Below are 23,068 nucleotides of genomic sequence, written 5' to 3'. Positions count from 1 at the left end.
CTCTGTCCTTCACTCTACTCGGTCCTGCCTTTTTCAAGCGGGTATAGTTTTTTTCATAACAGAATTATTCTAATTCCCAAATTGATGGGGAAAAAAACAGAAGCAGAGGACAAACATTTTTTTGAAATCCAGATAAACCTTACAGTGATTTTTTTTTTTAAATGCAATTTTTATTTTCCCGCCACAAAACTTTAACACACTTAACTCCCTTTTGTTGACACCGGAAGCCGCATGTTAGTGATTTCCCGTTTGAATTTTCTGGAAAAAACTGCACTACAAGCCGAATAGAATGAGCCTACTGCAGTGTTATAACAAGGGGTGTGGACAAAAATTTAAACAAGAAAGTAACGAAAAAGGTATACACCAAAAACTATAAATTTATGATAAAAGAACCGTAAATTGGCGTAATTGTTTGACCAGTCGGCTACTTTTAAAATTATATAGCTTCCTTCCAAATATATAAATTATTATTCTTTGGAGTCCATTTAGGGATCTTTGAAAAAAAAATTGCCAGAAGATACTTGGTGATATTTATTAGGCTTACAACAGTCATTCCGTCAGTAGGAGCTTAGCCTTACCGGACGCAATTACGACTGGACACAATTACGAACGATTTTTAATGTTTGCCCCCTTATATTATATTTATGCATGATAATTAATAAATGTTTCTATTAATTAAAAACCCACTACATTACTTGTGTTTTCACGAAAAAAAAGTTCATGCTCACTTGGTTAATGTTGCAGACAACAAAAAAATTAAGTTTCGTAAATGTCAAAATAATGACTCCCTCTCTTGGAAATTACATGAATAAAGCACACAAGCTAGTGCAAATTGCCTTCTTTTGTCATTATATAGATAGAAAAATATCTCCTGAATCTGTTCATATGTGTGATACCCTTTATCTTGCCGAAAAAAATCCAAAAATGAACGTTTTCTCAGACTCGGGTGACCCTGAGCATTGTCAGAAGAAAATAGTATTTTTATTGAAAAGTCCCGAGAACTCCGAAAGTAAAGGTTAAATATAAATTAAAATCATAGGTTCACTAACTAAAAAGAGAATTCAGTGCTTCTTAGACGAAAGAACTTGCATAAAAACAAAAAATCCGAATTATTTCCTTTTCAAAGAAATTTTTTTGTCACTAATTTCGTCTCCAACTACTGCTGAAGAATTTGAAGTAAAATACCATATTACACTTCTTATTTTCTTAGGAAAAGTGTTTTAGATAAGATTAATGTATGTTTCATAAATTTAGATCGTTGTCATTGATTTTTTCTGCCAGATATATAAATATAGTGCCGTTCATAATTGCGTCCATATTGGGCTTGCTAGACCCATAAAACCAGGTCATGAAAATCTTACCAAAGTATCCCAACGTAAATAGAAAATTATGTGTGTAATGATTCAAAATGAAAAGCATTCATACATCTTTAATTCTATGGTACAAACAATTCAAGAAAAGTATTCTACAAAGAAAAAAAATAATTAAAGTTCAAAAATCGTTCGTAATTGTGTCCAGTGAGGCTACACAAAAATTTTAAAGACGGTATAAAATGTCTTGATTCCATGATTGTAGTCCAAATAATTATGACATCTTCATGATCTTGAATATAAGTTATATGGTTCGCTGCTGACCCCATATGGATCCATAGAGGGTTATTAAAATCCATAGGGGGTGAGGCCCCATACGGTCTCATAGGGGGTCACCACGTGACGGCATTTAACCAATCACAACGTGATAATTCATCTGTGGTCAGATAAATTCCATTGTACTTTCTTGCTTTGACCCCTTATATTGACGATGTTAGGCGTCAAGGTAAGAGTGTAAATACTCCTGATTACCCAGTAGGGGTGTTCCTTAGATAGGAAGCTAATACACAAGAAAGAAAGAAGAATGTAAAATAGCCTTTCAACACACCATGCACATCATAATTATTTGGACTAGATTCATTCCAATCCACAAAACTTTAATTCCTTTTGGGATTCTGTGTCTTTTTTAGCTACTGATTAAATACACCTTATCGCTATTTGTTCGCCATTGCTGGATATCACACAGGTTCCCGTAAAATGTTGACGTCATAAAACAAAATATCTGATGCCACAATGGAAAAGTGATTGTTGTTGACGTCAAAAGTTGAAGTGGCCGGGTCAGCTGAGATTAGCGATAAGGTGTATTGGCACCTGGTCAATTTCCCAACTATAGAAACCGTCCAATCAGCACCTGGCCATATTGACAAATTTCAATAATTCAAGTGCCATCTCCTGACCATATAGTATTTCTACTTTTTTTGTTTTCTTTTTTTAATGTGACTTTGAGAGATCATACTGATGCTATAATGTTGTAGCATGTTTCTCTATTGTCATAAAAATTCATAATATCTAATAAAATTAATAGATTTAGCTAACAAAGTCTTTATATTTCAATAAGGTAACTTTATTTGTTAGTGGAAAATTGTTTTAATGTTAATTAGGCGTAAATTAAAAATGGTTTGCTTTCCCTTCTCTGTGATTAAAGTAAGATAACTCTGGTCAATTTTCCTAACATTCAATCATTATGGGAAGATGATATAATTCTGTTTTCATTTATAGCCTTTTTCAGAAAAGTTCTAATTGTTTTGGGTAGGTCTCAATTACAATTTTACACTCTAGCATTCGGCATCAGTTAGAAGCTTCTGGAATAAAGTGGTGGCTATGGTGTACTGTTTTGTGTTTGTGCGTATGTGTGTTTTTGTCTTAAGGGATCGAGTAAAGGAGATAAGTTACATCAGCTTTCTGCTTCATTTGAGTTCTGGCATAATGTTATACACCATATCGATCTTAGAAACAAATGCCTTTATGAGTAGAAGGACGAATGCCGTTGGGCATTTTTTTATGCATACCACAACTTGAAACAGTGTATTCTTGACAGCACAATTAATGTTTTTCACCGGCATATTGTACCTCAAATTGAAAGTCATGAAAGTAGGAAAAAAGTGGTTTTTTTTGGATAATTTCCAGGATATGGCTTTAATAGAGAGCAATTTCATGAATACTTTGACGATGCTTTTTCTGTGACATAGTCACTTGTTTCAGAATATTTCCCCTATTTACCTTAATGGTATATATTAAGGTATAACATTAGATGTATGTTTCATCATGGTCATTATAATACTTTATTCTGACTAAGTTGGCTAACTGCACATCACATGTTATTCCTTAAGCAATTGCATTACTCAATAAAACTTACCATTTATGATAACACGTGGTCCCACAATAAAGTGCACAGGTGAATTAAATAAAATTATTATAAAATTTGTGTTTTATAAAATTTGTGTTTTCATGATCATAGCTAAAAAAATGTAATTATAAGTATCGAATGCTTAATTTTGTAGCTTCATAGGGTTGTAAAAGCGTTGATCGTGTGCACATTTTTAGAATGAAGCGCTTCCGCCCTTTATACAAAATATACTTTGGTCAACGCTTTCACACCCTAATGAAGTTACAAAAAGAAGCATTCAATTCATAAATAATGGAAATTTTTATTCTGAAACGAGTGCCTGTGATCTGTGAGTTAGAGCAGTTTGTCTCATCGCTCTAAGAAAGCTAGTGATGATGAAAGCAGATTTGACTGTGCTTAATTTTGACGTATAAACACTGTATGAATGCTTTTGGATAACAAAAACCTATTTATAAGATAACAAAATAATTCTTTTTATTGGTATATACTAATTTTAAACATTTCAAAACAAATAAAAGAAATTATAGATATACATATAAAATGTCTTTTATCAACTGATGAAAAATGCGAGTACATGTATCTAGTACATTACAGATTTGTAACGATTTTAAATTCAGTAAAAAAAACTACATGTATAACTATAAGATAAAATTATAACCCTGTTCAAGGTAGACAATCAACATATTGACTTTATGAAATTAAACATAGACTCATAATTCAAAGGAATATAACTCTTGTATACAAATGACACATCAATCGAATTATTTAGCTGCGAATTTGTGCGCCACCTTCAAGGAAGATTCTAAATTATCAATATAACCATAAGTTGTTAATCTATAGATACTGACGACTAATGAATGCTAACCACAGTAAAAAATATTTGTTTGAACATTTTTTAATACTTACTCAGAAAAATGCTCGAACTACTTGACTTTCAAAGCTCACAATTAACGTGTTTACACACTGATATAATATGGTTGTTAAACATTACAAACCTGTAATCGTATAAGACACTATACATCTCGTGTGCTTGCATTAACTTATCCAAAAATATATTTATTTCAAGCCTAAATATTTCGACATGTTGTTTACGTTTTATAAATTTTAGAATTCTAATTGTGTCACAAATTCCGGTTTAGAATTGACTAAATACCAATATCCTGATATCGTCAGATAAATATGCTGTATGTTGCTGTTGACATTTCTGCACAAGTACATTTGTGAATTTGACTTATAAACAAATGTTTTCTGTTTCCTACTTTTTGAGTTGACCCTCCCCCCTCCTGAACCAGGTATGCAATAAAGCAGTGTCCATTGTATGTACACATTCTGATAATGTACAATTTTAAAATGTAAGAAATATTTACTTCTAGATGTTGTATTTTTGTAAATTTGGACTTAAAATAGTTTTTAAATAGTCTTACAATATATGCATCTCCAATATTCATGATATTCACAAAATTTATAATTTACATTGTAGCACATAATATTTTACCACCCCTCTAGGTTTCTCATTTTTATTCTCAATACATATTAATTTCAGGATGTTGCACCTACCATCCAGGGGTACCTGTGTTTCATGATGCTTTGAAAGGATGGTCATGCTGTGAAAAGAGAAGCACTGATTTCACCCAGTTTCTTAATTTTCCTGTAAGTATATGAGGTAAAATTGAGAATGGAAATGGGGAATGTGTCAAAGAGACAACAACCCAACCAAATAAAAAACAACAGCAGAGGGTCACCAACAGGTCTTCAATGTAGCGAGAAATTCCCACACCCGGAGGCATCCTTCAGCTGGCCCCTAAACAAATATATACTAGTCCAGTGATAATGAACGCCATACTAATTTCCAAATTGTACACAAGAAACTAAAATTAAAATAATACAAGACTAACAAAGGCCAGAGGCTCCTGACTTGGGACAGGTGCAAAAATGCGACGGGGTTAAACATGTTTGTGAGATCTCAACCCTCCCCCTACACCTCTAACCAATGTAGAAAATTAAACGCATAACAATACGCACATAAAAATTCAGTTCAAGAGAAGTCCGAGTCTGATGTCTGAGGGCATATATGTCATGTATGTAAAAGCTTGATGTCATTTATAAAGAGTTACCTGTCATCTAAAAGTTGTCTAGAGTACCCTGTACTCTGGTCTGTCTGTCAATCAACAGCACTATCATGTCAGATGTAAATTAAAATTATGCCAACGGATGTCAAAGATAGGATAAAAATAGATTTTTTATTACAATTTTTTTTTAATTTTTAATCATTTTTTTGCAATATAATTGTTTAAGGTTTTAAACTAAATGCATTCCAAATTTATTCCTTATGTCTTCTGGTGGAGATTAATTAGTACTGTTTACGTTATTTGTCAAAATTTTGGTAAACAAATGAGAAATTTCTTTCTGCTTGGATTTCATGATCAATGAAACTTTGTTACTGCAGGGTTGTACAACAGGTCAACATAGCAATGAAAAGCCAAAAGAACCAGAAAAACCAGAGAAAATTGAAAATGAAGAACTTGTAAGTTTTAATCTAGATATATACAAATGTATGAATGCTAAATAAACAACTAATATAAAAGAAACAATTATTAACTTACATACAAAGTAAAAAGCCTGTTTTTATCTTGATATATTCAAATGTATGAATGGCTAAATAAATAACCAATATAAAAGAAACAATCATTAACTTACATACAAAGTAAAAAGCCTGTTTTTATCTTGATATATACAAATCTATAAATGGCTAAATAAATAATCAATATAAGGCCAATTAAAATTAATTGATAGATCTTCATCCCACCCGCCTCTCTGAAATCATCCCGCCCAGAATTTGCTTATTTTTAAATATTTACGATTTCCAGATTTTGTTCATTTCCGTTACTGGTAACTGTCAATAATTTTGTTTCCTTCAAAACTTCCTGTTTCAAATTACGATTTTTGTATTTCTTTGAGTAATTAAAGATGATTCTACAGATCTATGAAGACATCATCTACCGAGAATAGAGATTGATTACGGGAAGGGCATAACATATTCAGCTTACTATTAATACGCTGTTTCCAAGAATGCAAATCGCTGCATGACACAAATTTCTATGATTAGAAAACTGTGGAATTTTGTTTATTGATACTGTACAATGTCAATGACTTTGTATTTGGAATTTTGGACTGTGAATTTCAGAATGATATTCAAAGTGCAAGAATCGTGAAACACATTGGTACAAAAAATGACTGACTTAAAAAAATTAACACAAGCACAAACTTGTTAGATTTTTTTACCGTTTATTGAGTTCAAAAAGTCAGCAAACATGCACTTAGATTTACCCACGGCTATTGTTTTTTGTTGACAAACTGAAAACGCCCTCTGTCCCAATACCCTCAATAGGGTCTGTTTGAGTTTTCATTTTATTCTGTACTCATAATTCTTGTGTTGCATACCAATGCATATTTGCTTCATTTTATGGGGACATCAAGAAAGCAAAATTAATTTGGTGTAGTTAGTCCAGCTGAAGAGAGCATTTCTCCACGTGGTTGCCGTTTACTAAAAATAGGTTCTGAAGCATCAATAGCATCATGTACATGTAGAACAATGGTTGCCAATATAAAAAGATATTAATTATGTACGATTCCTTATACATGTACATACATGTACATGATATAAGCTTATTATTACTCTTGCATATATATTAAGAACACGTCACAATATAGTTTGATATCTCCCAATTGATACGATAATCCTGTGCTTGCATTTCCTATCATGATTTTCTTGATAGAGGGTTGTTGCTTACAAGGAAGCTATTAAATCAAGAGTTCCAAATGGTGAAGTTGAAATCATCTCTTCGTAAATTTTACAGACGCCATCAGGAGTTGGTTGACCGTTATGGAATAACCGTTTCACAAATGATATCGGATATGTTCCTTATGTCGCAACTACAAGCCCCTTCCCTTTCATAAATGTGACCTACCGAATTAGACTATTTACCGGATTTGTTATCTCTCATAAGCAACACGACAGGTGCCACAAATCATATGGAGCAGGATCTGCTTACCCTTCTGGAGCACCTGAGATCACCCCTATTTTTTGGTGGGGTTCGTATTGTTTATTCTTTAGTTTTTATATGTTGTGTCATGTGTACTATTGTTTGTTTGTTTGTCTTTTTCATTTTTAGGCATGGCGTTGTCAGTTTATTTTCGAGTTATGAGTTTGACTGTCCCTCTGGTACAAATGTATCTTTCTTCCCTCTCTTTGATTTGATATAAAATAAAAAATAAAATCCTCCCAACCACCCCATTTTTTTTCAAAAATTTGGATGAAAATGTACAAATTAAATTTAGTTGACCTAAAAGAAACAATTATTAACTTGCATACAAAGAAAATAGCCTGTTTTTATCTTGATATATATACAAATGTATGAATGGCTAAATATATTACCAATATAAAAGAAACAATTATTAACTTGCATACAAATAAAATAGCCAAAATCTGCATATGAATTTAAATAATGCATACAGCTTGAGCAAAGCAGATAACATAAATGATTTGGTATAATACTAACAATAGTAGATAATTCTTTTTTAATAAAGGCTTTAAAGACAATACATGTATATTAAGACCTTCATCATTCCATGTATATCAAAGATGTTAAGTTAACGCATCTTACATATTAACAGATAAATTTATGTTTGAATGTGCCTCGACTAACATGTCTAATTGAATTATAGTTTATTTATTATATTATCAAGTAAAATTAACATTTCAGTTAAAAGAAAAGGTGATAGAAGTCCGACAGCCACAACCGAAAACAAGATCAGCTGATGAAAGACCTTCACAGTATGACCCTATGCAAAGGTTAAAGGTTACAGTTGGTGCATCACTTAAACAGGCTTTGGAAAAACAGATGAAAGAGCTAGAAATATCAAAAGCTACAGATGGTATGGATGGATATTTATGTTTACTGTCTGCATAGCAGTGAAGAATCAACAAAGTTACAATATTTATTGTTGCAATTTCATGAAAATCTGCATACAGCCATATGTATCAGATATCAGAATGCAAGTTCTTGTTATCATGGTTATTGAGAGTTCTTATTATTGCTCTACTCACCAAGTCAAATTAATCGCATTCATTCAAAACTCTCAATAATTTCTGAATTTACCTGAGCAGTAAAAAAAGATATTGAATTTATTACATTACAACAATGGTTTTATTTGAAAATGTTCCTCTTTTGAGAACTTAATAAATAATTGTTAAAGGATATATTTTTGACCATTACACATCATTGTTCATTGGTGCATCAGTTTTTGTATTTCATGCTTAGAAAAATTTAAACTGTTTATAAATATAGCAATTGGCAGAATCTTACATGTACATGACCTATATGCTGTTAAAACAAGTAAATGTTAATGATGTCACTACTATATTTGAAGTGTAGGTCTTGTGTCTTTTTAATGGGAGTTTACAACACTGAGATTTCATGAACACTTGACTTGATCTCATAATAAACATGAACTTGCCTTAGAATATTGTTAGTTTATGGTTTTAGTGGATCTAAGTCAACAAATTGGTTAATTCAGGATTAAGAAAGGAGAAGAAGCGGTTCAATATATACAAAATGTAGTTAAGGGGGCTCACGGGTATAAATCATTTTTTTTTTTAATATAGAATTTCGCTATATTTTTGTATAAATGAACTTTATCATATACTTAATAGAAAAATTAAATAAAAAAAGAACTAAATTACAGAAATCGCTTAAATTTTACAATTATTTAGTTTATGAACAGCTTATTTGAAAACAATAATAAAAAATATAGGTCACCAATGAGTTAGAAAAAGATATTTTGATTTTAATACGAAAAATGGCATTTTTGCACCAAAGGAAGATAATTTGGAGCTTTTTCAATGATACAGATATTTTAAAAGTCATCTGGGACCAAACCAAATCGATTTTTTTGGGTCAATTTTTGTGTACCATAATATAAAGTAATAACTAATAGTGTAATAAAAAAAAATTGTAATGCAAAAAACAAATGTTTAATTTTTCGCTAAAATTTTTGTACCCGTGAGCCTCCTTAAACTGATGTTTTTAATGGAAATTAATGTCTCCACTCAAGAGAGTTGTTAAAATTTCAATTTATAATTATTTAATATTGTGAAGGAAATAAACCACTTCCCCAGAACCAGTTGATGTTAATGTATGTTTTAGGAAAATTTTGATTCCCATTGCATAACCGCCACAAAAAACAAAGGCTATTTTTAGTTCAATGGGATATTTTACTCTGCAAAAATTTGAATGACCAATTGAACACAAACTGATTCTTGGTAAAAGTTTTATTTCCTTTGCAATACAATACTGCTTTGCAGGTAACTGAACTTAAATATTTATTTCAATCCATTTGCCAGCTTTATTTTGTAAGCAGCCTTTACAATTTGCAAGTATGAATATTTATTCTATTTTTAGATACGACAACCACAGAAAACGGTATAAAGATTGGGGAGACTTGTAAAAATAATTCTTGTAAAGCAGTAAGTATGCATGTTCTAATTATCCCTCCTTTTAAGGATCACCATCATAAGATTTGGTAAACATTGGTAAAGAGATTTGTGGAAAGTTTTAAGGAATAGGCATTTACAGTAAGATTAAAGAATAGCTCTTAGGAATGTAAACAATATAAAGGGACAAAATAAAACTGTCACATATTGTCTAGTCAAATTTTGTGTGTGTGTCCCTTACAATAACTTCAATTGTCTTTTTAACATACTTGTGAAATTTAATTACTGCTACAGGGATTTTCATGATAACAACTTGAAGGTCAAGTTCTGTTTAAAGGACTATAACAATTAGCTTTAATAAGGAGATGTGATATGATTGACAATGAAACAATTATCCAACAAAAAGGACAAAATGTTAAAAAGAACAGGTTGGTGTATAACCATAAACAGTTTACTAAACCTATATCGTTGATATCAAGCTAGGTTATACAAAAAGAAACATTCAATAGAGAAAACGGAAACCAATTTGAAAAAGAAAAAAAAAAGGAAAAGAAAAATACATCCACTGGACTATAGGATAAGGACATGCACTCAGAGTATGTAGTGGGTTTAAAACATTTGGGTTTGTGAGTATAAGCTCTCCTGCTTTTCATTTTTATTTTAAAAAAAAAGCAGTTCTTTTTACTAGAATTTGTTTATTGAGTATGTGTTGCCCTTCTATGAGGTATAGGTGAGAAAATAAGTGCGGTTGTTATTCCCTTTTCCTATCCAGTGTACTTTATTTGTCAGTATTTAATATTTATACATGTTCATGTTTGTACTGCCCATCATTCAATCTCTACTTTGGTATATATATTGCTGACAAAAAGTAAAATCACCAAAATACTGAACTCAGAGGAAAATTCAAAAGGAAAGTCCCTAATCAAATGGTCAAATCAAAAGCTCAAACACATCAGATGAATGGATAACAACTGTTAGTTTACACTAAAACATAGTTCTATATATGAATACTGTAAAGAGGGATTATGTTAATAAATTGGGAAATAGAGATGGCACAAAATTTCCCGGTTTACTGTAAAGGAAAATTATATAGCAAAGGTACATGTATTCTCTGCTTAAATACTTCACATAGCAATTATAATTTGGTTTTGATTTCAGTGCTATCAGGGAGAACAAAGTAACGAAGAAACCTGTACATTTCATCCTGGTGTTCCAATATTTCATGAAGGGTAGGGTTTATATGTTATTTAGGTCTACGACAGGGCATAAAATGCGACATCCTGGTTAAGGGTTTTTTATTATCTCATTTTATACATAATTTTGGTGATAAACCATAATTGTTTTTATTATTTTTTCTAGTAACAGGTATTTGTTAACATTCACCATGCATTATAGATTATAAGTACATGCTGTATATATATTTTGTACTCTACTTATATGCCTATTGGAAAATGGCTATTAAAACCAATAATATTCTTCTTAAAATATATAATGAGAAAGTCTTCGAATGGGAAAAGTTATAGAAGGTTAAGGCCTAAATTAAAATATTGTTTGTTTGCCCTTTTCCGACCCTATGTTTTGAAACAGGGTAGGTAGGTAGGTAAAATATTTTATTTGTTTCCCCATTAAAACAACTTGGCTCGGTATATTATTTGTCATGGGTAGGCAGGTAGGTATACTGTTTTATTTTATAGATACAAAATCTGCAGAATGTCATTTTGGTCCGTTTTGTTTTTGCAAATAAGTTTTCTGGGACTATTAGTTTTGAAAAAAAAATATCACGTAGAATGTGAAGCTCATTCATATGCACTACTATTTTGTTTTCAAATATCAAAATATAGACCTGTGCCGCATATCTTCAACGTTTATATACCTGGAACTTTGAAGAGTTTGAACTTGCGCTCACATTCTGTACTACGTACCTTGTACGCTTACCTAAAGGTTTTCTGTAAGAGATAACTTTGTACTGGTAAGATATGTCCGGGAAGTCGTACATTACTAGTAGAAAAAGTCCATAGAGGGTTAAAAATTTCGTGTGTGCCTAAAAGTTGTTTCCAATAAAAATGCTACAAGACTTAAAACTCAATTGTCACGTATTTTCCATCGCATTTATAAATGACCTGTATGGAAAACTTGGCGATTTTACTGCCAGATATTCTCCACTTTACAGGGTTTTGTCACTTTTGGTTCATTTCAGATATAAATAATATATCGGCATCGTTAACATAATCATCCTGATCTGCGGATCACAAAAGGTAATCCCTACATAGAACACAACGTCCGTTTACAAATTAGTTTGTACACACGTTGATAATTTTGTATCAAACGAACTTTTTTGTAAACGAACCCTGCTCTTTAAGTATAAAGGTACAGAGTAACGTACGTCATATGCTTTCAGGAAGCGTTCAACATCGATTTCAAACAAATGCATTGAAACTTTAAATGCAAGTGTTCATGTCAAACGCTCAGGTGATACCAAATGGACCGGACCTTATACGTTAAAGATAAAACCCGAGGATTCCGGTAAAAATGTTTTGAGCGGGAAATACAAATATAAGATTTTTGGTAGGAACGAAAAAATGAAATAAAATAAAATCTTGCTGGTAAATACAAATAAAAGATTTTCAGGCGGAACGAATTTATAGGGTCGGTCAGTAAAGGGCAAACAAACAATATTTTAATTTAAGCCTAAGGGGAATATAAAAAAGGCAGAAGTGGACACTTCTGGTAAGAGCTGTATTCTACCAAAAGTTTTTATTTATATAACTAAGGTAACTAAATCTTTGTTGTAAGAATTCAAAAGAGAGTACTACATCTGTATTCCACTATACCCTAGGTATGAATTACCACAGTAACAAAGCATTGTCCTGTTTCAGGTTGAAATACTGGTCATGTTGTAGGAAAAAAACAACAGAATTTGATAATTTTCTGGACCAAGCTGGCTGTGAGACAGGAAAACATGTATGGGTTAAACAAGAGGTAATTGGCATTTTATGTTATATCTGATTTGTGCAGGGCTTGTTTTTATTGTCTGGACAGAGTCAAAAAGCAAGACTGCAGTTGTCTAAGCAGTGGCACATCAAATGGAGATTATTTGGCGCTTCCCCCTCAGTCACGGTCTATTGATTTTGAAACTTATGACCAAAAATTTAACTTAAAAAAATTGAATATGGGTTGTTAATTTTTCCATGTCACTTATTTTAGGAGAGCCGTGGTGTAGTGGTTAGTGTATTGGACTACTAAAACAGAGGGTCCTGGTTTGATCCCAGCTCCGGGGAGAAAATTTCATGGACTGATTTTTCAGCTCTCCCTTGCCATCATTTGCGAGTATGGTCTTGAGTGACGATGATAGTCTGTTGGAAGGGCACTATAAATGGCTGACCCGTGTTAAGAGAGAGCCACATCTCTTGCACGTAAAAGACACCCTTGTAGATTTCAAAAAATGAGTAGGCTAATGCCACTACAAAGCAGCACTCGCACCGGCCAAGTGGAAAGGCATTATTAATATAAGTTGTAATAACTTGTCTCCCAATCCACTATAAATAAATATGTTTAAACTAAGACATAGGTATGCTGTTTCTGGCAGCTTTCTGGCAGCAGCGTCAAGAATGTATTAGTTTGGAATAAGGTCTAGTTCATGATGAACCACAAGTGGTAGGTCATTCATATTAGAAATGTAGTTGTCTTAGCAATGGAGATTACTTGGACCTGCCACCTAAGTCATGGTCTATTGATTTGAAACTTATAACTAAAAATAGATAAGGATTCATTTAACCCTTTACTTTAACTTCAAAAAATTGAATATGGGTAGTAAATTTTTCCATGTCATTTTGGATCCTCAATGCTCTTCAGCTTTGTACTTGTTTGGCTTTATAAATATTTTGATATGAGCGTCACTGATGAGTCTTATGTAGAAGAAACGTGCGTCTGGCGTACAAAATTATAATCCTGGTACCTTTGATAACTATTTTTAGACCCCTTTAAATATAGCATATTAAACAATTTGAATTGTTATTAGAAAGTGATTCAATGTAAACTCAAATATTTTTGTGAGGGATCGATTAAGATAAAACCTTGTCAATGAAAAATTATCTTAGTCATTTGATTTTAATTGTATTTTCTAGGTGCCTGGTGAGAAAAAATCCTGTAGATTTGACTGGCATCAAACTGGACCATATATAACATTATCTGTATTCTCTAAAGTAGCAGATCCTGATAAAACTGTGATCGAGGCCAACAAAATTATGGTTAATATAAATATAGTATTTGAAGGAGGAAAAAGTCTGTTTGAGAAAAATGTACATCTTCGAGAGGTGAGTGAAAACCTTTGCATTGCTAGGCTAACTTATTATTGAATAAACAAATTAAATATTCCACCAGCACACATTCAGGGACTGAACAGTTCACTGAGGCTTCCAACAATTCACCTGGACTCGTTCAAGGACTTAACAGTTCACACACATTGCTATCAAGAAGTAGTATTAAAAATAAAATGTAACAAATTTATTTGATGCATCAAATACCCATTTAAAAAAAATATTTCTCTTCAATGATGCCTGCTTAAACTATATTGGAAATGCAAAAATATCCAACAATAAACTGAAAACATAAAAAATAGGACTTAAAACCACATTTGGAACACCCTTAACGGTTCCCCTGGGTCAATAATTTTTTTTCGCCTCCTTGTTCTCCAAAACAATATTGTATTCGCCACTTTCAATTTTTTTCGTCAAATACCCAATTAAAAAACAAAATTCTCCTCAGTGATGCCTACTTAAATTACATTGGAAATTCAAAAACCAATAAACATTATGCCACTATAAAAGCATGGTTTACTTGGCAAACGTACCTTCCTGCAGGCATTTACAGTGTACAAGCAGTGGCAATCCAAGAGTGGTAATACACAGTTATCTGGAAATAAATTCAATGCAATGAATGCATCTTTAAAATACTAATTCCTTATCAATGTTATATAATAAAAAATAATCCCTATGTGAAAGAGTTGAATATTGTGAAGAACAAAAATGCCATAAAAACAGAAAATAGGTAACCAAGACAACTAAGCAACAATTGTACATTGTATGAATAATATTTGTCAACAAATTATCATCATTTTAAGACTGAAATATCTCTTTAATATGATTGAGCCAAAAAAAAAAAAAATTGCATTGTATACTTTAGAAAACTTATTTTAATTTGTGTTTGATCAGATTGTACGACATGTATTACGTGAATGAAAATGTGTATTTATATGTTTGTTTGTCTATATATCAGCTACAATGTTGGTTTTTCTTTCAGGAAATTATTCCAGAAGAAAGTAATGTGAAGATGTTAGGCACAAAAGTAGAAATAAATCTAAAGAAAGCAGAGCCATTTAGCTGGGCAGATTTAGAATATAAACCTCCTGTAGAGAAATCTTGACACAAGGATGACTAGTTTATATAATAAATCAGTAATAATATAGAAAATGTGTTTTATGATTGTGCAATTGTTGAAACATTCATCAATTTATGAAACATTTTTTTATGACACATTTAAAATTTAATTGTTTGACATACCCCTTGTCTTTGGAATTGCAGTAAAAGAAAATATCACCATTATTAATTCCAATAAAGCAATAATTTTCAATTAAAAACATTAAATCAGGACATCATGCTAAAACATGACATCATCAGCTTTATCAAACCCCAAATTTGTATGATGTCATGTCAGACCTGTAATCTGTATGACGTCATGTCAAAACCCATAAAGTATGATGTCATGACACGTGAAGTATACATATAATAAAGTGTATATAATATGGCTGTTTCAATTTCACACACCATATCAACCCTAAACTGATATCATTCCTTGAGCAGAGCTCTTGAGATTGTATTAGTGTCTTTGGTTGATACGGATGTGGTATTAAAAAAGCCATATGATATTCTCTATTTATTGCATGAATGCCATGGAAATTGATAAAATATTACATCATCTTCAAGTATTTTTGCATTATTATTTTATAGTGTAACATAGATTATATCTTAAATATGTTATTTTTTTCTTCTTTACATGCTCAGTATGAAATATTATCATACTGTTTTAAGTTGATTGGTTTATTATTGATATTGCATTTAGGCATGTTTTGTTGAAGATATCATAATGTGAAAGTTGAATTAAATTGATTTGCTCAGAAAATATGTACCTTGCTTTAGCTTCATTTTTTTCAATGTCTTCTAAGCCATATACAGCATGCATAGTTACTGATTATATCCTATTCATCCAAAATGTCAATGTTTAATAATACAAAATTAAGAAAGAAGTAAAATTTTGTACTCATAATAACACATAGCTTATGGTTTATCCTGTGTTCATAGCATTAATTTTGATAAAGTTATATCCTCTGTAGTTTATCCTGTATACAAAGCATTAATATTATAAAAAAAAAGCTTTATCAAATAAAGAACATGCTTTTTATCAAATTTCATGGTGAACATTTGTATTAACTTTTCAGACTTCCATAGTCAGATATCTTCTCTGGTGAAACTAATTCTAGAGGGCAATAAATATTTACAATTTACATTCAAAGAATTTTAAGAGGCAGAACTACGATATATGTTTCCTTTGGAATTTTTATATTTATTGTGTGTAATATTTGATTTCTTTGGTTTTTGTGTACTTCTAAATTGTCAAGTCAATTGTTTCAATAGACTTATTTATACCTTTTTAGATTGTTAATAAAATTGATGATTTTGAGGGATTTCATGTCAATACTTTACTATTGAATATGTATCTTAAATTAGTAATTACAGAATGGAAATCATCTGATACATGATGGTCACTGATTTAAAAATAGACAATCTACCACTTTTGCAAATTTAAGGAATAAAGACTTTTCAACATCGTCTTTATAAGAAATATTAATCATTCAGCATACCATAGGATTGGAAGTATTATGAGAGTTGTATTTCAACCACATTGTCAGCTTACTAATGTATTATTTTGTAAGCCAATGCATTGTTATTCCACATTAATTCCACATTTTCTACAAGAATATTTGTAATGTATTTATTTAAGAAAATAAACATTTACTGTATTGACATGTTTATGATATGCATCCCATACAATATGAATAAAGAAATATGAGTGAAAATCGTTTCAATTGCCTTAAAACCACCAGAGATATTATGGATTCATTATCATCATATGAGGTAAAAGTTTTCTTGTAATTTGGGTGCAAACATTAACTACACTACAAATTGGTGAGTCTGTAATTACCATATTTTGTGCTTATCTGTACCTACCTGTACTTGAGTTTGGTCTCAACTTTAATTAATAAGTCTGATTGAGCACTTGATAATGTTACTTAAGTTTGAAAATCTCGAAAAAGCTCAACCTGTAGTCTCTACCAATGCTGTAAGCATAATCAGTTCCCTAAATGACTGGATTTTTCACCTTAAGAGCAACATATCCGACCAAAATGGGATCTCCAGAATACAAAAAAAAAATATTTTAAAAATCCTCCCTCAAAATACATACATGTGTGTTAAAAAACAATATCTTCTCAATGTTTATTATATTTAGTTGAATTAGAAGGCTTTTGATATTTCCGTTACCACTACAAACAATAGCCATTCTTATACATAAAGGGATGACCTTTACAAAAAAGATAACATTCTACTTTTGGTTGAATAAATAAAAATATATCTTTACTTATGTCAAATACTTTATAAGTAGTGAGAAAAGCTTCAACAGTAAAATAACAAATACCATCATGACTGAAATTCTAAGTTAACATCGAAAAGGAGCTACCCTTTAATGGCGAATTTTAGCTTTATCAACCATTATCTTGGAGGTTTTATAAATGAGCTAATTTGAAACACCAAAAATGTTCAGCAATTAAAGGTATCAAAATCAATGGAAAATTCTTTTTGTCTTGGGGCTATTCCAGAAAAAAAATGTATGGTTGGGGGGGGGGGGGGGGAGGGGTTGGAAGGCACATTATATTAATAATACATGGGTGATGGGTATCAGAGCAACTTTTCACACTATAATATACTATAATTCTCAATTACAATTGTCTGGGTGGCGGGTGCTGACAAAAACTGCCTTCCAACACCCCCCATACATTTTTTTCTGGAATAGCCCTTAGTGTGTTTCCACATATCAATACTGTTTATTTTACCAGACGAAAGATTCAAGCTCTATGGGACTTTAAAAAAACCCTCATCAATTAGACATGACAAGTTGAGAAACAATCAAAAGACCAACAGACCTAGTTTTTGTGAAAAAATGATAAAGGAAAAACAAATGATCCACAGCAAACAACGACAACCACTGAAGTATAAGGTCTTTCGACATATGTCAGGAATAAACATATTTACAAAGCACTCCGACTAGGTACTTGATGTTGAAGTACAACTATTTGTCTTTATCCTGATACAGTTTGCATAACGATTCATTCATTTGCCAAAAAAAAAAAATCCACGAAAGAACGACTCGTAAAGATCAATGATCTTAGACGTTATAAAGATTGGTTACATATGTAAAAAAAGAAGTAAAATCACAAAAGTACTGAAGTCCGAGAAAAATTCAACAAGGACAGTCCTTAGGCAAATTGCAAAATCAAAAGCTCAAACACATCAAACTAGTGGATAACAATTGTCATATTCCTGACTTGGTACAGGCATTTTTGTATTTAGAAAATGGTTGATTTAATGGCAGTTCGTAGACCACCCTGTTTATTACAAAAGTAGCAATATATTATTTATGTCATATTATAATAATCCCATTAAGCGTTATTATTCCGTATTTTGGAACTTAAAACTATAAGAACTGTGGCATCAAAAATATAAAAAAAAATGTAATCTGTACATATTTGAACAGTACACATGAAAATAGATCTTTTGAACATGAAATTAGATTAATAAAGTAACTCGAAACTACAATAATGATACTAAAGATGTTTTATGAAGTTTTTCCGTGATAAAATACCACCGTTAACATAACTACTAATAAAGTACAATAGATAAAAAAAAGTCTTTTAATATACAACAAAACAAAAACATCCTGCAAGCACAAACAAAAAAAAAAAAAGAAGAAAAAAACCCTCATAATATGTACATTTTTTTTCCAGAAAAAATAACGGTTACACAAAATATAACTAACCCAATTTGTTCTCAGATACTGTTATGATAAGCTTGACAAGAGTACTAAGTTTGACCAATGCTTATTTATATTTTGCAGTTTCTAGTAATACATGTATATAAAATTGTATTAATCGACACACACAATGTGTTTATTTTTCAAAGTATTTACATTGTTACTTGTAATGGACTTGATTGCATAGCCTTTTACGTCCTTTCATATTTTCCCATCTACTTGTGCCTGTTGTGGTTTGTTCCCCAAAATTAACATAATAAAAATAAAACTTTTTTATAAAATTTTCAAAGTAAACTTTAGACGATTTTTTTTTAGTTCAATAAATTATTTCGGCAATAGCAGCAAAACTATTTGACCATACAGCAGACCGAACCAACCATCAACAAATAAACAATGACTTTATTTAACATTGGCTGTTTTTTGTCAATCTTGTTTAATATCATTACAGCGAGCCTTTTCATTTGTTGGTACTTCTGGAACAGCATAGGTGTTTAAACAACGTCATCAGATCCGGTACAACAATTATTCCTATCAATATAGTAAAAATAATTACACCAGTAATTCCTATTACTTTGGAAGATAGCCTCTCGTCTTTCACACTTATCAAAGATCTTCTGTATGCTGATGTGTCCTTCCTTTGGACTCGAATGTTGTTTAATACTTCTTCAATATCTTCGTTACTTCCCTTTGTTTGTTGTTTCGATTCTAAAAGTTGAATGAAATAATATAGCAATAATATAAAACATGCAATAATTGCACGACAACATCATTGTAATTTCAACTTTATAACATATAATTCAGAATGAAACTGGGGAATTTGTCAGAGAGAAAACAACCCTACCAAAGAGCAAACAAACAGCCGAAGGCAACCAATGGATCTTCAACACAGCGAGAAAAATTTCAAACCCGGAGCTGGGTTTTAACTGGCCCCTAAACACAAATGTATACTAGTTCAGTGAACATGGACGTCTAACTGAATTCCAAAACACATAAATGCACTCAAATAAAATAAAATATACAAGACTAAAAAAAACCCAGAGGCTCCTGACTTTGGACCAGCGCAGAAATGGGGTAGGGTTAAACATCTCTATGCCTCTATCCAATGTAGTTTAAACAACCACCCACCAGCAAGCACAGTAAAACACGAGACTACTATATAACAGTAGTCTCAGGAGACTGCTATATAACAGTAGTCTCAGGTAAAACTAAGTTCCTTTCAGTTATGAAACACATGTATAGTGTTTAGATAAAACTTATACGAATATAGAATCCATATATGAAGAAAACGTGAATGGTAGCTCATAAATAGCACACATTATAATAAAGTTATCACGAAAAAGGTATACACATTTTGAGAAACGTTCCAACCCATGCTAATAATCACCTTGAGATGTCTACTTAATTGATATGTAATGAATATTGACTTTCTTACCATATATATATATTGAGTTAAATTAACGTTTCAAATGGCAAAATGAAGAAGTCCAAAACTGTCTGGTAATAATGTTGTATTTTAGCTTCTATTTTAGTTCCGGGAAAAGATGTTTAAAAATCATTTTTAAGCATATTTCAATTAATACTTATGAAATTTGTGTAATTATGTTTAAAGCTTATTATGATAGAAATATGCTGATGTTATGTACGTATTATATTCATGCAAAATCAAAGAGAGGCGAAAACACCAAAGGAACTTCGGCAAATTTATAAGTAAAACATTAACTGACCACGCCATGGATAAAAAGGAACAAGAACAACAGACAAACAGCTATACGCAAAACACATCAAAGAAAATTAGACTGAGCAACACAAACCACCCAAAATATAGGGATGATCTCAGGTGCTCTAGGTTGTGGCAGATCCTGCTCCACATGTGTCACCCGTCGTGTTGCTCATGTTAGTACACACATTAACACGAGGTAACGAATACTTTCTTTTGGTTAAGAGAAGAATGGACAAGATTAGGAACTTCGATTACATTTTCCTCGATATGCTATCGCATGCGTACGATTTACGTGTATAAGGTAATGCTGGTAATGCCGAGTCTCTATCCATGAAGTTTCGTAGATTTTACATAAATATTACATTTCATTTAAAAGTTGAAAGAACATTAAATGAAAACCTATGATCATTATGTAATGCACGTATAGTTACAATATAAATCCATTAAAACTCGTATTTATCTTAAGCTTTACCTTTACAAGTGGGAACAATTCCACTCCATTGGCCGTTCCTACAACATATCCTAGTCAAATCCCCGCTACCATGGGAATACCCAGATTTGCAAGTATATACTATACTATCACCATACCTCAAACCAGAAACGTTAAAAGTAGCATTTCCAACTGTTTCTGGGTATAGACATTCTGAATTATCTTTAAAACAAAAAAGGAAAATGAAATTGCAATTAACAATTGAATGATTAGAACAATGCAACATTTGTGACTTATATAATGAATTGTTAGTAATTAACAAAGCTACGTCGCTACTTTACATATTTAGAGTGACTTATCATATATATTTTGTCCGACTGGCCATAAGAAAAAGATTCGAATAACTAAAAGAGTCGGAGCGCCGATTATATATGCCGTTACGAAATATCATATACGATATACGTATGTTTAAAAAAAATAGCAAACATACCGAATCCCAAAAGATTCTAATGACTAAAAGAGTTGGATTGTCGATTTTATATGCCGTTGTTATTAATTATATATGATATACGATATACGTATGTTAAAAAGAATTAACAAACATACCGAATCCGAAAGTTAATTCAAAAGGAGGTAGTCCATTATTACCAATTAATGTTATTTCAAATGATCGGGCGGAGCTTACATTTTAATTTGCATAAGGGCAGTCTATTTGAAGATGTGTGTGATAAGGATTATTGCCGTTATAACTATTACTGATTTCTGATCACCTATCAGTGTCATTAAAGGAATTTATAAAAAAAAATTAGTGGAAACTTCATTGGTGAGTTTATCCTAAAACACTTATCTATAGATGGACTGGTTTAACTCCGCCCGGTCATTTGAAATAAATCGAGTAATACTACTGTTATAATTAAATATTATCAACCCACGACACGTGTAGAAAACAACTCTCAAATTTCTTTAAGCTTCCTTAACCTCCAACTTGACAGTTGTTTATAGTTTTCTTAAATGAAGAAATGCTACATTCAATTAATATTCTATTTCTCTTTGGTTGTTAATGATAACGAATAAAAAAAATCATGCTCTTTATGTTATGCCCACAAAATTAAAAAAAATGTTACAAAAAGGATTTCCTTGCCAGAGGGTTGCTGCTCACAAGGAAGCTCTGAAATTAAGTTCCAAATAGTGAAGTTGAAATCATCCTTTTTTAAATTTTACTAACGCCATGACGAGTAGGTTGATCGTAACAGTTATGGAATATCCGTTTCACAGATGATATCGGATAAGGTCCATATGCCGTAACTGCAACCTTGTTCCCTTTTCAAGGATGTTAACTAACGCATTAGTAGGGTTCGTACGTGTTGCGTATTCTTTCGTTTTCTGTGATGTGTTTTGTGTGCTAATATTTGTCTGTTTGTCTTTTCTTTTTTGACATTGCTTTGTCAGTTTATTTTTATCTATGAGTTTGAATGTTCCTCTGGTATCTTTCGCCACTCTTTTAAACATTTTCATGAATATGAAGGCCGTACGGTGACCCATAGTTGTTAATTTCTGTGTCATTTGGTCTCTTGTGGAGAGCTGTCTCATTTGCAATCATACCATATTTTTTTTATGTATTTAACATAAAACATGTTCATATATACATACCTATACAAGCTGGAACAATTCCACTCCATTGGCTGTCTTGTCTACAGACCCTCGTCAAATCCCCGCCACCATGGGAGTACCCGGAGTTACATGTATATACAGTACTGTCTCCATACCTCAAACCGGAAACGTTAAAAGTAGCATTTCCAACTGTTTCTGGGTATGGACATGTGGACAATTCTGTAAAGAATATCATTGACGAATTAAATATAGAATAGAGGTACATAATGATATGAACACTTATTTTGGAATGGGAACTAGACCTGTCAGGCAAGTTGATGTGAACATTTTTCTTTAAAAGTGAATTCGATTCAAATGGTTCTTCAATGAATCTCAAATTACATATCGTTTAAAGGTTATCAACACGTATGCTATATATGGTTAACAATGTTGCGTCGTTTTCTTATAATCCTCTAAT

At 31.6% G+C, this 23,068-nt stretch overlaps 2 protein-coding genes across 2 annotated transcripts; one reads left to right on the top strand and one right to left on the bottom strand.

The window, feature by feature from the left end:
- The first annotated feature begins 200 nt into the window (after positions 1–200).
- On the top strand, positions 201–16,841 carry LOC139490547 (cysteine and histidine-rich domain-containing protein 1-like). The gene is made up of 9 exons (XM_071277367.1): positions 201–356; positions 4,760–4,866; positions 5,663–5,740; positions 7,980–8,151; positions 9,678–9,742; positions 10,868–10,938; positions 12,586–12,688; positions 13,834–14,022; positions 15,008–16,841. Exons 1-9 carry the CDS (start codon positions 290–292, stop codon positions 15,128–15,130), a joined length of 975 nt encoding a protein of 324 aa, XP_071133468.1. The 5' UTR covers positions 201–289; the 3' UTR covers positions 15,131–16,841.
- A 1,936-nt stretch (positions 16,842–18,777) lies between these two features.
- LOC139492624 (C4b-binding protein beta chain-like) lies at positions 18,778–22,846 on the bottom strand. Its single transcript, XM_071280775.1, has 3 exons — positions 22,651–22,846; positions 21,043–21,222; positions 18,778–19,555 (listed from the first exon to the last, which is right to left on the bottom strand). The coding sequence occupies exons 1-3, from the start codon at positions 22,844–22,846 to the stop codon at positions 19,308–19,310; spliced, it is 624 nt and encodes a 207-aa protein (XP_071136876.1). The 3' UTR covers positions 18,778–19,307.
- Between the last annotated feature and the right edge of the window lie 222 nt (positions 22,847–23,068).

The sequence above is a fragment of the Mytilus edulis genome, chromosome 10 (assembly GCF_963676685.1).
Source record: "Mytilus edulis chromosome 10, xbMytEdul2.2, whole genome shotgun sequence".
NCBI classification, from domain to species: Eukaryota; Metazoa; Mollusca; class Bivalvia; order Mytilida; family Mytilidae; genus Mytilus; species Mytilus edulis.
Note: the sequence above shows the minus strand (reverse complement) of the source record. Positions and strands in the feature narration are given on the sequence as shown.

Bases quoted from the DNA above. Each gene is read 5' to 3' on its own strand.
- LOC139490547 (XM_071277367.1), top strand. From the start codon at position 290: ATGAGCCTACTGCAGTGTTATAACAAGGGGTGTGGACAAAAATTTAAA. The intron at 357-4,759 runs GTATACACCAAA...TATTAATTTCAG, and splicing joins ACAAGAAAGTAACGAAAAAG to GATGTTGCACCTACCATCCA. The intron at 4,867-5,662 runs GTAAGTATATGA...TTGTTACTGCAG, and splicing joins CCCAGTTTCTTAATTTTCCT to GGTTGTACAACAGGTCAACA.
- LOC139492624 (XM_071280775.1), bottom strand. From the start codon at position 22,846: ATGATATTCTTTACAGAATTGTCCACATGTCCATACCCAGAAACAGTT. The intron at 21,223-22,650 runs GTATGTATATAT...TTTGTTTTAAAG, and splicing joins AATTGTTCCAGCTTGTATAG to ATAATTCAGAATGTCTATAC. The intron at 19,556-21,042 runs GTAAAGCTTAAG...TTCAACTTTTAG, and splicing joins AATTGTTCCCACTTGTAAAG to AATCGAAACAACAAACAAAG.